Here is a 14,570-nt window from a genome sequence, read left to right as displayed (position 1 = left end):
AACATTTAACTATAAGAATGCCACAATCACAGTGGATTGCCTATAGAGTTAGGTTTTTTTCAAGACCAGGAAAAAAACTTTTCCATTAAAAAAGAAATCCCATCCTTAAAAAAGACATACTAGAGGGGCGCCTGGGTGGCTCAGTCATTAAGCGTCTGCCTTCGGCTCAGGTCATGATCCCAGAGTCCTGGGATTGAGCCCCACATCGGGCTTCCTGCTCAGTGGGAAGCCTGCTTCTCCCTCTTCCACTCCCCCTGCTTCTCCCTCTCCCACTCCCCCTGCTTGTGTTCCCTCTCTTGCTGTGTCTCTGTCAAATAAATAAAATCTTTAAAAAAAAAAAAAAGACATACTAGAATAGTATTTTGTTAGTACTTTATTCTTCTTCAAACTGAGTCCAACTGTGAACAATGATTATAAGGAAGCAGGAAAACACCAATTATTAATCAGAATGTCAATATATAAATTTAAAAATTTTTCAGTATCTTTTAAAATATATATATGTATACAAATAGGTGTTTATATTTACCTTTGATGACTGAAGGCTCTACAGAAATGAAAAGCGCTCAAAATGGAAGACATACTTAGAACCCATGGAAGTATTTAGCTCTCCTCTAGCTCCTTCAGGATGGTACCCAACATGGTTTAAAATCTTTAACTGTTGGCATCCTTTTGGAGAAGGAGAACTGTCGCTCAACTACTTCATCGACTGAGTAAAGATGACTGAAATATGATGCAATCGTTTCTAGAACAACTCAGTATTCTAGAATCATATCAGATTGTCTTTGGATAAGACTTTTTTCTTTCGTTTTTGCTATAAAGGAAAAGAAGAAAAGCGCATTGAAGAATTCATGTGAGAAAAGGTCTTTTGGTTCAACATATAAAAAGTTCTAGCAGCTTTATAGGGATAAGGAGGAAATTACTTGGTGTAAATATCTAAAACATGTCTCTTAGAGATAACACAAAATAGGGGCACCTGGGTGGCTCAGTCAGTTAAATATCGACTCTTGATCTCAGCTCAGGTCTTGATCTCAGGGTTGGGAGTTCATGCCCAGCGTTGGGCTCCACATTGGGTGTGGCGCCTACTTTAAATAAAAAAAAAGAGAGAGAAATAACACAAAATAAAAAAAGCTTTTGCATTTTTTCTTGTAATTCCAGCACATCAATTGATAGCTAAGCAAACTGGTTTAGGCAAGAGGTAAACTTGTAAACGTCACTATTTTAAAGGTCATTGTTTCTTATTTTCTCACTTGTTTAATGGGTTGCTACTACTACTCCATGAGACATAAGGATACTGTAAAAAATGATATAAAGACTGCAATGAAGTAGATGCTCATGAAACTCGGGCAGAATGCAATGTAAACTACTTAGAGTTTGCGTACAGATTTGCATTTTAATTACTACATGACAATTTAAGTAAAACAAAAATACAGAGCAAAAATACCTATTGCTTCTTTCAACCCTGACACCATGAAAGCAATCAACTGTAAAACATTATACAAATACTCTTTGCTATTACTTCTCTGGCCTAAAAAGCTTCACATTGTTAACTTAAACATCCTTCCCCCCGCCCCCCACCAGCCCAGGCAGGCTTCCCTTCTACTAAATCCTGGAATAAATCTAAGTCTACTGGAAATATGTCCTCATCTTATTTCCTTCTGGGTTTCCTCAGATGACATCACTGGCCCTTGCAGCTCTCTCCAGAATAAAATGCTCCATTTCTAACTCTCTAGCAATTCGGTCAGAGTCTTGATGGTTTCTCTGCTCTCCAGCCCCAACTAACCTTCCATCCCTTACTTGTCTGGGAGTGAGCAGCCAGTCTCATGGCTGTCCTTCCCTCCCACATATCACTCTCTGCCTCCTTCCTCAACAGTACTAGATCCCTCCTCTTTCTTTTTTTTTTTTTTTTTTAAGATTTATTTATTTATTTGATAGAGAGAGAGAGAGAAACTCAAGCAGACTCTGCACTGAGCACAGAGCCTGATGTGGGCCTAATCCCATAACCCTGAGATCAGACCTGAGCAGAAACCAAGAGTCAGATGCTTCAACAGACTACACCACCTAGGCGCCCCTAGACCCCTCCTCTTTCTAGTAGCCCGCAACCCTAACCTGAAATATGCTTTCTTTGTTCCTACACATTGAAAGCCAAAATGGGGTGCAGGGGAGGGGCTGGGGGAGGGGGTGGGGGAGAGTCGGGGAGTGGTTCAGGGAGAATAAAAGACAAATTGGGAGTGGGTTCTCAGAATCATTTCTGCTGTTCTTAATCAGTTCTCTCCTCATCCCCACAATGACTGTTCTAAATGACCCACATACCCTTCTAAGCCTCCTTCCTACCTCTACCCTCTCAAATGATCTTGTCTCTTATTTGACTGAGAAAGTTAAAACTGTAAACTCCCTCAACTTCTGCCCCCTTACCTACAAGCAAGGATGTATCCAGGTATTGAGGGGCTTAACTTTTATTCAAGGGGGGGCTCTTTAAAAACAAACAAACACAAAATCACAAATACCAAATTAGGTACTAAAATAAAAGTTATTTAGGATGAGAAAAGATAACACAATAAATGACTGGAGTCAGAAATTTTGATACCTTTCTTCTGAGATTTTGTTAGCATGTCAGAAATACTTGTATAGAAATGTTTCTGGGGGCGCCTGGGTGGCTCAGTCGGTTAAGCGGCTGCCTTCGGCTCAGGTCATGATCCCAGGGTCCTGGGATCAAACCCCGCATCGGGCTCCCTGCTTAGCAGAGAGCCTGCTTCTCCCTTTCCCTCTGCCTGCCACTCTGCCTACTTGCGCTCTCTGTCAAATAAATAAATAAATAATATCTTAAAAAAAAAAAAAGTTTCTGGACTACAATCTGGCATTCCCTCTCCCCCCAGGACATTACAACTCCTAGTAACTCATAGCACTCGAAGGGGCCCATGCAAGTAAGGCATCCAAAAGCATAAGGTTCATAACTCCCTGGTAAATCCATCTTGGCCTATAAATGTCTATTCATCTATATTCATCTACACTGCCTTTTCCAGATTCAAAATGGATCTTCTTCTGCATTGTTCTTCCCAGTTTCTGAGGAAAAGATCTTATTCCCTTTCCAAGGGGAAATCTTATTCTAGGTCTCATCTCTTTCACTTCCACAGGGACCTTGATTTATTAATTAGCTGCTTTTCTCTTCTTGATCCTCACTCCCTTTCTTTCAGCTTTCTATTCCTCCTCCCTAAATACTGGATTTCCAATGTTCTCCCAACAAAACACAAAAACAAAACAAAAAACAAATGACTAGGGGGGAAAAACCGTCTCTCGATCCAAGTGCCTCTTATCGCACCTTCCTTGCTAAGATTCGTTCTCCAGGGTCCTTCTCTAGCACTGACACAGCACTCCTGAAGGTCATCAGTGAGTGACATCTTTGTTCCTAAATCCACTTTTCAGGCATCATTTTGCTTTTTCTGAAACATTTCATTTCTCTCTCCTGCTCTAGCTACTATGACTCCCGGTCTTCTGGTTTTACTCTCACACTTCTGGCTGCTCCATCCCATTACTCATTCAACAAACATTTATTGAGCACCTCACCTATCATCTGTTGGGAATGTAAACCTGAGGTGTGAATAAGACAGCAGAGCCCCTGCCCTCACTGGGCTGCCAGGTGGCTCTGCTGTCTCCACCTGGCCCTTAAATATTAGTGTTCCAGGGGCTTCCATCTATGCTCCTCTTTTTCTCTCATGCTATATTCTCTGGCTGAGTAATTTCAGTTTTGTTTTGTTTCTTAAATTTCAGTTTTTTCCTCACAAAGCTCTACCATAAGCTTGTGATTCCCAAATTTCTATAACTAACCCAGGTCTGTCTGCTAAGCTGCAGGTGCATACATATTCAACTGCCTAATGCACACTTCCACTTTAAGTACCACAAACATCTAAAACCCAGAATATCTAAAATCAAATAATCATATTCGTAAAACCAAATATCCTAAGACCATTTATTACCAGACCATAGTTTCCTCACTGATTAGAAGAGTTCTCCATACACCAAGGTCTAATATACCTAGGGTTCATTTCTGGACAATTTTGCTCCACTGATCTATTCGTCTAAACTTACATCAATGAAATAACATCTTTCTTAATTCCTGTATCTTTAAAATAAGTCTTGATAGCTTCTAGAGTGAGCCCTCCCATCCCCATTCTTTTTAGGACTGTCTTGGCTATTGGATTTTGATTGGCACTGAATTGAATTTACATATTAATTTGGGGAGAACTGATATTACATGGAGTCCCCCCATTCGTGAAAAGTTACATCTTCAAGTTTTTTAGACCATTTGTAATTTTCTCACAAGGGTCACACACACTTTTCCTTTCTGTTTCTTCCTTTCATGGAAAATACATACGCAAATGTATAAAATGTAGAGAGAGGAATCAAGTGGATCTTATCAGCATCAAAAATCACCAACACGTGGCCAATCTTGTTTCATATAAACCTGTTCTATCCAATTGAACTTCGGCATGATAGACATTTCCTATATCTGCACTACCAGTGAGAAAATATGGAGTGTGACTAAGGAACTAAAATTTTTATCTTATTTAATTATTTTTAATTTAAATAGCCACATGTGGCTATTGTACTGAACAGTGTAAGCTATACCAAAAACCACATTCATTTTCCACCACCGCCATACCCCATTATTTTGAAGCAAATCTACAATGTCTTATCATTTAATCTGCAAATACTTTAGTATGTTTCCTTAAAAAAAAATTAACCACCATATGTCAAAACAAATTCCTTACTATCATCTAATATCAAGAGTGTTTCAATTATTTAATAAACTTTTGTTTTGTTTAGTATTATTGGTTTACTACAATTAGGATCTAAACAAGGTCCACACATTGTATCTGATCGCTAACGTGCTTTTTTGTCACTTATTTCTACAATCACTGTTTTATTTAGATATTTCTCTTTTTGAATTTGTCTTGATAATATGTATTTTTCAAGAAAATAGGCACTTAAGTTTTCAAAATCATTAGCATAAAATTGTTCATGCTATTCTAGATCTTTTTCATGCCTAAAATTGTCTACTTTTTTTTTGTTGTTTTTGGCATTGCTTATTTGTACCTTTTTTGGGGGGGCAGTCTTGTAGAAGTTTATTAATTGAAAAATTTATTAATTTTTTAATTATCTATTGGTTTTGCTAATCATCTCTATTTTATTTCATATTTCTGCTCTTCACTATGTCCTTCTTTCTTTCTTTGGGTTCATTCTGTCCTTTTCCTAACTTCTTCAATAATGCTTAACTAATATATTAGGAGCATTTCTTGACCTTTCATAAACGAATTTAAGACTATAAATTCCCCTCGGGGCACCTAGGTGGCTCAGTTGGTTAAGCATCTGCCTTTGGCTCAGGTCATGATCCCGGGGTCCTGGGATCGAGTCCTGTGTCTGGCTCCCTGCTCAGCGGGGAGCCTGCTTCTCCCTCTCCCTCTGCTGCCCCCCCGCTTGTACTCACTTGCTCTGTCAAATAAACAGGTAAAATCTTAAAAAAAAAAATTATAAATTCCCCCTCTAAATTTTGCTTTATCTAAATTTCACAAGCCGTGATATTTCCACTATGATTTCCTCCAATCCATGGGTTGTTTAGGGTTGTTTTTAGTTTCCAAACATGAAATTTCTAAAGATTATCTTTTTATTGCACTATATAGCACAGATTCTTTGGAATTGTGGAGACTTGTTCTGCTAGCTGGTAATAATCAATAGTTATAAATGTATCACACAAATTTATTCTTAGTTAAAAGCAGAATTTAGTTATATCCATTATATCAAGTTTGATAAGCATGTTGTTAAAAGTTTCTATAGCCTTACTAATTCTTGTCTCTATAATCTACCAATACCTGAGAGAGGTTTTTAATAATCTTCATAATGGCTTGTGTATTTGTCAACTTCCCCTATCCATTATTTCTTTAAATTATTTATTCATTCAACAAATACTTCTCTAAGTCCCTATGAACTGGGAAGTGTTCCAGGCACTGGAGGTATAGCAATAAACATGAAAACTATGTCCTTGCCTTCATATATCTTACCCTCTAATGCAGAACTCCCCAATTGGTGAGCCAAATGAATACTATCACTTATCATGATGTGAAAAGGTGTCATTATGTACATGCAAATTCATGATTAGAACCTTACTACCCTATTCCTTCTATCATCCTATATGTGCCCTCTTTATTAACATTTATTGCCTTAACTTCTATTTCATATGATATTAGTATGTCCTTACCAGTTTTCCTTTAACAAGTATTTAACTACCATATCTTTCCCCATCATGCTTATAATCTTTTGGTATTATTCATATTTAATTTCAAAATTGTTTTTTTAATAGAAGAATTTAATCCATTTACATTTATTGTATGTTGGACAGATCCAAGTTTTATTATCCTTTAACTGGTTTAAAGTTATACTATTTATTTCTATTCATTTAGAAAATAATTGCATTTTAAACATGCTATATAAAGTATAACTTTAAGCAATATTGTTATCCTCCCAAATGAGTCATTTTTAAAAGCAAATATTTACCAACATTTTTGCCAATTTCTTTCCTTACCATTGCTTCTTACATCTACAACCTCCTTCTGGGTTCAAATCATTCTTGATGAAGTTATATCTTTTGGTAGTTCTTTCATGAAGGCCTACATGTAGTTAGCACTCTCACTCTCAGCATGTCTGAATATGTTGCATTTCACCCTCTTTCTTAGAACACAGTTAGCTGGGTTTAGAATTCTAGATTAACAGACGGTTTCTTCCAGCACATCAATGATACTTCCACTGATATTTCATCTGATATTTCTTGTTGCTCATGAGAAATCCATTGCAAGTCTAATCTTTCTTTCTTTATAGGCAAAAACAATAAAGAGGTTAAGAATGTTCTTTGTAGAACCATGCTGCCTAGTGTCAAACCCAGCTCCACTAACAACCTGTACTGATTGTACCTTTTATAATGCTTTAACATTTTGGGGTCTTCAGGACCCAGGTTTAGCTAATTCCTAGAAATTGTAAACAACTTGCTTGTGAGCACATCTTCCATATGCAAACCAACTAATCCATAGTCCGCACTCCCAAACACCTCCTTTATCTAACCATTACACACCAAGCCAATATTCCTTTTGCCCTAAATCAATCCAGGACCAAGTATCAGATAATTAGGGACCACCCCTATAGCCCAGAGCCTACCAAAATTATTCAAACTAGCCAATCCTAAAATTGTTCAATTTGCCTATCCTGTCTCATCCATTCCTTCCAACAAATTCCATAACAAAGGTTCTGGCCAGTGGTTTCCCCTCAATTTTACTTCCTGACCAACCCTAATACTTCTCCATGTGGCCCTGCATGGCATGGCATAGCCCCTCCTCTTGGGAACTACAAATAGTAATACCTCTTAATGTAGTTGTCTCTCTGTCATCTTAAAATACATGATTAAAACAAAATCCTGGGTATATTTTAAAATACAACTAGACATATGCTTATGAGCCAGTTAATTAACCTGTGTGTCACTTTCCTACAGGACTACTCTTCCATACCAGTTTTGGAAACCACTGATGTTTTCCTGACCTTAGTTTTACCTTTGCAAGAATGTCAAATAAATGAAACCATATAGCATGTAGCCTATGAGTCTGATTTCCTTCACTTAGCAAAACGCAATTGAGAATTATCTGTGTTGTTATATCAGTAATTCATTCCTTTTATTGGCTAGTACTATTCCATTATACGGATATTACTAGTTTGCTTATACATTCCCCAGCTGAGGGATATTTGGGTTGTTTCAGCTATAAACATTGCATACAGGTTTTTTGTTTTGTTTTGTATGAACATAAATTTTCATTTCACTTGGGTAAAAACCTAGATGTGAGTCAAAAGGTAAATGTATTTTAACTTTATATGAAACTGCCAAATTTTTCCAAACTGGATGTACCATTTTATATTCCCACCAGTAAATTATTAGAATTCCAGTTGTTCTGCAACTTAATTCATACCTGATATGGTCAGTTGCTTTTATTTTACCTATTCTAACAGGTGTGAAGTAATAGCTCATTATAGATTTAACCTGCATCCTCTCAATGGTCAATGATATTGAGCATCTTTTCATGTGTTTATCTGCCATCTCTATTTTCTTTTCTTTTTGTTTTTTAGTTTTTATTTAAATTGAATTTAGTTAACATATAGTGTATTATTAGTTTCAGGGATAGAATTTAGTGATCCATCAGTTGCATATTACACCCAATGCTCATTACATCAAGTGCCCTCCTTAATGCCCATCACCCAATTACCCCATCCCCTTGCCAACTCCTCTCCAGCAACCCTCAGTTTGTTTTTTAAAGAGTCTCTTATGATTTGCCTCCCTGTTTTTATCTCATTTTATTTTTCCTTCCCTTCCCGTTTCCTCTGTTTCGTTTCTTAAATTCTACATATTAGTGAAATCATATGGTATTTGTCTTTCTCTGACTTATTTCGCTTAGCATAATACTCTCTAGTTCCATCCACCTCATTGCAAATGGCAAGATTTCATCCTTTTTTGATGGCTGAGTAAATACTCCATTATATATATGTGCCACATCTTCTTTATTCATTCATCTGTCAATGGACATCTGGGCTCCTTCCATATTTTGTTTCTGCCATCTCTATTCTTTCGTACAGAGTCTGTTAAAATCTTTTGTCCATTTTAATAAGGTTGTTTGTTTTCTTATTGACTTTTAGGAATACTTATATATTCTGGATAAAAGATCTTCGTTAGATATACAATTTGCAAATATTTTCTTCCAAACTATGGCTTGTCTTTTCATTCTCTTAACTTGTGTTTTTAGAAAGCAAAAGTTCTCTGGGGCGCCTGAGTGGCTCAGATGGTTAAGCATCTCTCTTCAGCTCAGGTCATGATCTCCAGGTCCTGGGACTGAGCCCTACATTGGGCTCCCAGCTCAGCGGGGAGTCTGCCTCTCCCCCTACTTGTGTTCTGTCTGTCTTTCTCTCTCTCAAATGAATAAATTCACAAAGAAAGCAGAAGTTCTCAACTTCGATGAAGTCAAATTAATCAATTTTTTACTTTATGGATCATGCTTTTGCTGTTGCATAAAAGAAATCTTTGCGTAACCCAAGGTCACCAAGATATTTTCCTATACCTTTCTCTACAAGATTTATAGTTTTAGGTTTTTACATTTAGATTTATGATCCATTCTAAGTGAATTTTTGTATAGTGTGAAAGTATTGATCAGGGTTCCTTTTTTTTTTGCATACAAATATGCAATTGTTTCAGAATCATTTGAAAAGACTACCATTTCCTCATTTAATTGCCTTTGCATCTTTGCCAAAAAATAATTGATCATGTGTATATGTGTCTACTACTACATATTTCACTAATCTATATGTTGACCCAATCTTTTCCAATGCCACACTGTCCTGATTATTGTAGATTTATAGTAATCCTAAAATTAAGTAATGTCTCTGAATTTGGCTGTTCTTTTACAAAAATTTTTTGCTACCCTAGTTTGCCATTCCATATAAATTTTAGAATCAGCTTATTTCTACAAAAAAAAAAAAAAAAAAAAAAATCTGAGTTTGTGATTAATACTGAGTCTTCCAATCCATGAACATGGATCACCTCTCCATTTGTTCTGTCATCTTTTATTTTTTTCACCTATGTTTGGTCATTTCCAGCATACAAACATTGCCAGGTATTTTAAAATTTTATACCTATTTCCTGGGTTTTGGTACAACTGTAAATAATACTTCCAGGATTTTTTCTTTTTTAATTTCAATTCCCAATTGTTCTTTGCTAGTATATGAAAATGATAGATTCTGTGTATTTCCTTATATCCTGTGACCTGTTAAACTAAACTCATTAATTCTGGGGCTTTTATTTTTTTTGGGGGGGTGACTATTTAGGATTTCTACATACCCAATTATGTTGCCTGTGAATAGAACAGTTCAATTTCTTCCTCTCCAATCTATATGCCTTCTATTTCTTAATCTTGCTTTATTTCATGGGGTAGGACCTCCAGTAAAATGCTGAATAGGAGTAGTGAGAGCAGATATCCTTATATTGTTCCTGATCTTAGGAGGAAAGCACCCAGTCTTTCATCATATTAAGGATGATGTTAGCTGTAGACTTTTTTGTAGATGTCCTTTACCTGTTTGAGGACATTCCCTTCTATTCCCAAATTGCTGAATTTCGACAAAAGCATTTTGTGCATCTATTAAGGTGAATATGTGATTGCTAATACATCACATTAATATTTCCAGAATAAATTGAAGTAATGATACCTTAGATATTTTTAATTTGATTTGCTAGTATTTTGTTAGGGATTTTTGTGTCTTTGTACATGAGAGATATTAATCTTTAGGGGTTTTTTTGTGAAATCTTTCATTTTCCCATCAAAGTAATGCTGGTCTTGTAAGTTAGTAAGTATTCCACCTTTTTCTATATTCTGGAAAAGGTTATGTAGAACTGGTATTCTTTGCTCCTTAAAAGGTTTTAAGTAATATTCCTGTATTATCTTTTTAAGGTCTTAGGATCTAAAGTGAGGCCTTCTCTTTCATTCCTGATTTTGGCAATTTATGTCTTCTCTTTTTTTTTCTTAGCCTGTCTGGCTAGAGGTTTATCAATTTCATTCATTTTTTTTTAATTTTATTTTGTTTTATTATGTTAGTCACCATACATCATTAGTTTTTTGATGTAGTGGAAGTAGCTTTTAGTTTCACTGAATTACCTTGTTGTTTTTCGATTATCAATCTCATTGATTTGTGCTCTTACCTTTATTAGTCTCTGCCCTCTGCTTGCTTTGATCTCAAATACCTCTTCCTTCTCGAGCTTCTTAAAATTGAAGCTTAAATCACTGATCTAAGGTTTCTTCTTTTCTGTCAGTATTTAACACTAAAAATTTCTCAAGTACTGCTTTGGCTGCATCCTTCAAATTTGGATATAATGTTGTTTTTCTTTCATTCAATTAAATATATTTTCCGGGGTGTGTGGGTGGCTCAGTCAGTTGAGCATCTGACTTTGGCTCAGGTCACATTCTCAGGGTTCTGGGATCAAGCCCCCGTGTCGAGAAACCCTGCTCAGAGGGGAGTCTGCCTTTCCCTATCCCTCTTCCTCTGCCCCTCCTACCACTCATGCTCTATCAAATACATAAAATCTTTAAAAAATATATTTTCTAGTTATATTGTGACTTCCTTTCTGACGCATGGAATATTTAGAAGTGTGTTAATTTCCAAATATTTGGTAATTTCCAGATATGTCTGTTGATTTTTAGCTTAATTCCATTGTGGTTGGCGAACAGGCTTTGTATATTTTCAATTCTTTTAAAACTTGGTTTGTTTTGTGACACAGAATACGGTCTGTCTTGGTGAATGTTCCACATGCACTTGAAAAGAACGTATATTCTGTTGTTGGGCAGAGGGCTCTACAAAAGTCTATTAGGTCAAATTGGTTAATAGTGTTTTTCAGGTCTTCTCCTTACTGATTTTATGTCAGCTTATTCTGTTGATTACTAAAACAGGAGTATTGAAGGCAGGGGCTAGTCAGATCATCAAAGTCCTTTTTAGCTAAGTTAAGGAGTCTGAAGTTTACCTTGAGTTATGGGAAGCTGTTGGGAAATTAACCTTAAGAAATGGAGTAACAGAGGTGCCTGGGTGGCTCAATTAGTTGTCTGCCCTCGGTTCAGGTCATGATCCCAGGGTCCTGGGATTGAGTCCCACATCCAGCTCCCTGCTCAGCAGGGTGCCTGCTTATCCCTCTCCCTCTTCCCCCCTTGCTCCGCCCCCCAACCATGCTCTCTCTCGCTCTCTCTCTCAAATAAATAAATAAAATCTTTGAGAAAAAAAAAGAAATGGAATAACATGGTATAAATTTTTTTTTTAACTTGACAAGACTGAAAATAGGTTGGAGGAAAGCCAAAGCAGCAGTGGGGGAAGACTACTGGGAAGGCTTTTAATGATAATCAAGGAGAAACATGTACTTGATTTAAAGCAGTGGCTCTGAGGATGATGAAGAAACAGATTTAGGAACTATTAAGAGAATAGAATCTAATAACCACTTGAAAAAGCTGGAGAATAATGAGTAACAGGGAGGAGATGGTTATGGTTCTCACTTTCTGGTTTGGAATACTGGGGTATAAAGGGGCATATATGGGTAACATTTATCAAAATAGGGAAATACAGGAATAGAAATTGATTTGAGAAGAAGGATGAATTCCCAATTTCAACATGCTGAGATTAAGGTTCCTATAAAATATTCATGTAAGATGTCCATTAAATTATGTGGGTTTAGCAGATAGGTCTAAGCTATATAGACTTATGAGCCATTAGCACATACTATTAATTGAAACCATTTGTTGGGGTGAATTTATTGAAGAATAGTATATAAAAAAGTGCTTCTCAAAATGTCATTTTAGGATTATCAGATTATTAAAATGCAGATTCTTAGGAACTATTTTAGATTGAATTTCTGTTTTCAGTCTCATAAGGCTGAAACCAAGGTGTTAGCAGGGCTGCATTACTTATTGAAAGCTCTAGGGGAGAATCCACTTGCACACTCACTCAGGCTGTTGGCAGAATTCAGTTCCATGCAGCTGTCAGACTGAAGTCCTTGTTTCCTTGCTAGTTGTCTGGGTGCCACCCTCTGACCTTTGCAGGTAGCCTTCTACAGCTCAGAACCAGCAACAATTTATCCTTTTCACATTGCCTTACCTCTGACTCTTCTGCTTTCCTATTCCACTTTTAAGGACCCATGTGATTATATTAGGTCCTCGCAGATAATCTAAAATAATCTCCCTAGCTTAAGTTCTAGAACTTAGTTCCATCCGCAGAATCCTTTTTTGCCAAAATAACATAACATATTCACAGGTTGCAGGGATTTGGGCATGGACACCTACGGGAGGCCAGTATTCTGCCTACTATACGCTACTATGAGCATTCTGATTTAAGACTTTTTGTAGACCCATGTTTTCATTTTTCATTTACCTTGGGTAAGTACCTAGGAGTGGAACTGCTGGGTCATAAGGCAGGTATATGTTTAACTTTATAAGACACTGCCAGACATTTTTCCAACATGATTGTACCATTTTACACTGCAACCAATAATGAAAGAGTATGAGAGTTCCAGTTGTTCCACATCCTCACCGATATATGATGCTGTCAGCCTTTTTGGTTTTAACCATTTTAGTGGGTACATGGCAGTATCTCCTTGTGTTTTTAATTTGCAATTCCCTGAAAACTAATGATGTTGAGCACTTTTTCATATTCATGTTAGCCATTTACATTTATTTTCATGTGAAGTATCTGTTCTTTTACTCATTTTTAATTTGGATTGTTGGTGTTTTAAATGAGTTATCAGCTCTTTATCCATTCTGGAAACAAATTCTTTATCAGATATATGTACATATATACTGCAAATATCTCCTCTTCCGTGACTTGTCTATTCCCTTTCTTAAATGTACCTTTTGATGAACAGAAGTTTTACTTTCATAATGTCTCTTTCATCAAAATTTTTTTCTTTTATTGTTATCGCATTCTGTGTCCTGTCTCAGATATTGCTGCCTACCTCAAAGTCACAGAAATTCTCCTATAAGTTTGTTTTACCTTTTACTTTTAGGTCTTTGATCCATCTCAAATTAATTTTTGTGTATTGGGTGAAATGGTTCATTTTTCCCCCATATGGATATCCAATAGTTCCAGCATTACTTGTTGAAAACATTTTACTTTCCTCACTAAATTGTGCTTTGTTTGAAAATCAATTGTCTATGTAATTATGGGCATAACTCTGGACTCTATTCCATTTCATTGATCTATTTGATACCATACTGTCTTGATTACTAGAGTTCTATAAAAATCTTTAAGCTAGGTAGTACAAGTTCTCTGGTTTTGTTCTTCCTTTTCAAGATTGACTACTCTAGGTCTTTGGCACATTCATATAATTTTAAAGTCAGCTTATCAATTTCTATTTTTAAAATGCCTTTTGGATTATGAATGTGATTGCATTAAATATGAAATACTAACCTTAAGTAGAGAACAGAGGAGAAATTCTGAGGACACAGAAAGTAAAAAGGGAGAGATTATGAGTACCAAATGAAACAAATACTCAAAAATTCCATTAAATTTAACAACAGGGAAGTCACCAGAGCTTCACAATGGTAGCTTCATTGCCCTGGTTGGAGAAGAAACCAAAGTGAAACTAAACATCCAATTTCCTCTTCATTCCTATTAATAAAACACCTGAATTGTAGCTGGGCATACAGATAACCGAATAAAGACAACATTACCTATCTCTCCCTCTACTTAAGTGTGACCACTGATTAGAAACCGGCTCATGGGCCCTAAGCGGATGTGTCACATGCAACTTCTTAGAAGTGTCCTTAAAAGAGTATGTGCCTTTCTTCACCTTTTCCTTTTCCCCCTTGCTATGAGCAGGTGGCAGATGGAATTAAAGCACCCATCTCAACCACGAGGTAGCATGCAAAGGAAGGCAGAACAGCAAGAAAGAGGAGCCCAAGTCCCTGATGATCATGGAGCTGCTGCCACACCAGCTATGGCCTGCCTACCTATGGAATCATATG

The 14,570-nt window shown here is 36.5% G+C and overlaps 1 protein-coding gene across 7 annotated transcripts in view; it reads right to left on the bottom strand.

The window, feature by feature from the left end:
- SERAC1 (serine active site containing 1) overlaps nt 1–14,570 on the bottom strand; it is a 62,944-nt gene that overhangs the window by 44,751 nt on the left and 3,623 nt on the right. For 4 of the 7 annotated variants that reach the window (XR_013441045.1, XM_036110101.2, XM_078054514.1 and 1 more), the window contains exons 2-3: nt 974–1,082; nt 527–811 (exon numbers count right to left, since the gene is read on the bottom strand). Coding sequence is in view for 5 of the 7 variants with exons in the window: in XM_036110101.2 (XP_035965994.2) it covers nt 527–579 (53 nt within the window). In the remaining 2 variants the exon portion in view is untranslated. Of the gene's footprint in view, nt 1–526; nt 812–973; nt 1,083–6,574; nt 6,716–14,570 lie in introns of those variants that run through there. The other 3 variants (XM_078054511.1, XM_078054510.1, XM_078054512.1) reach the window with 3 other exon arrangements.

This window comes from Halichoerus grypus, chromosome 9, assembly GCF_964656455.1.
Source record: "Halichoerus grypus chromosome 9, mHalGry1.hap1.1, whole genome shotgun sequence".
Lineage (NCBI taxonomy): Eukaryota > Metazoa > Chordata > Mammalia > Carnivora > Phocidae > Halichoerus > Halichoerus grypus.
The sequence above is the reverse complement of the archived record's forward strand: the minus strand, read 5'-3'. Positions and strand labels throughout refer to the sequence as shown.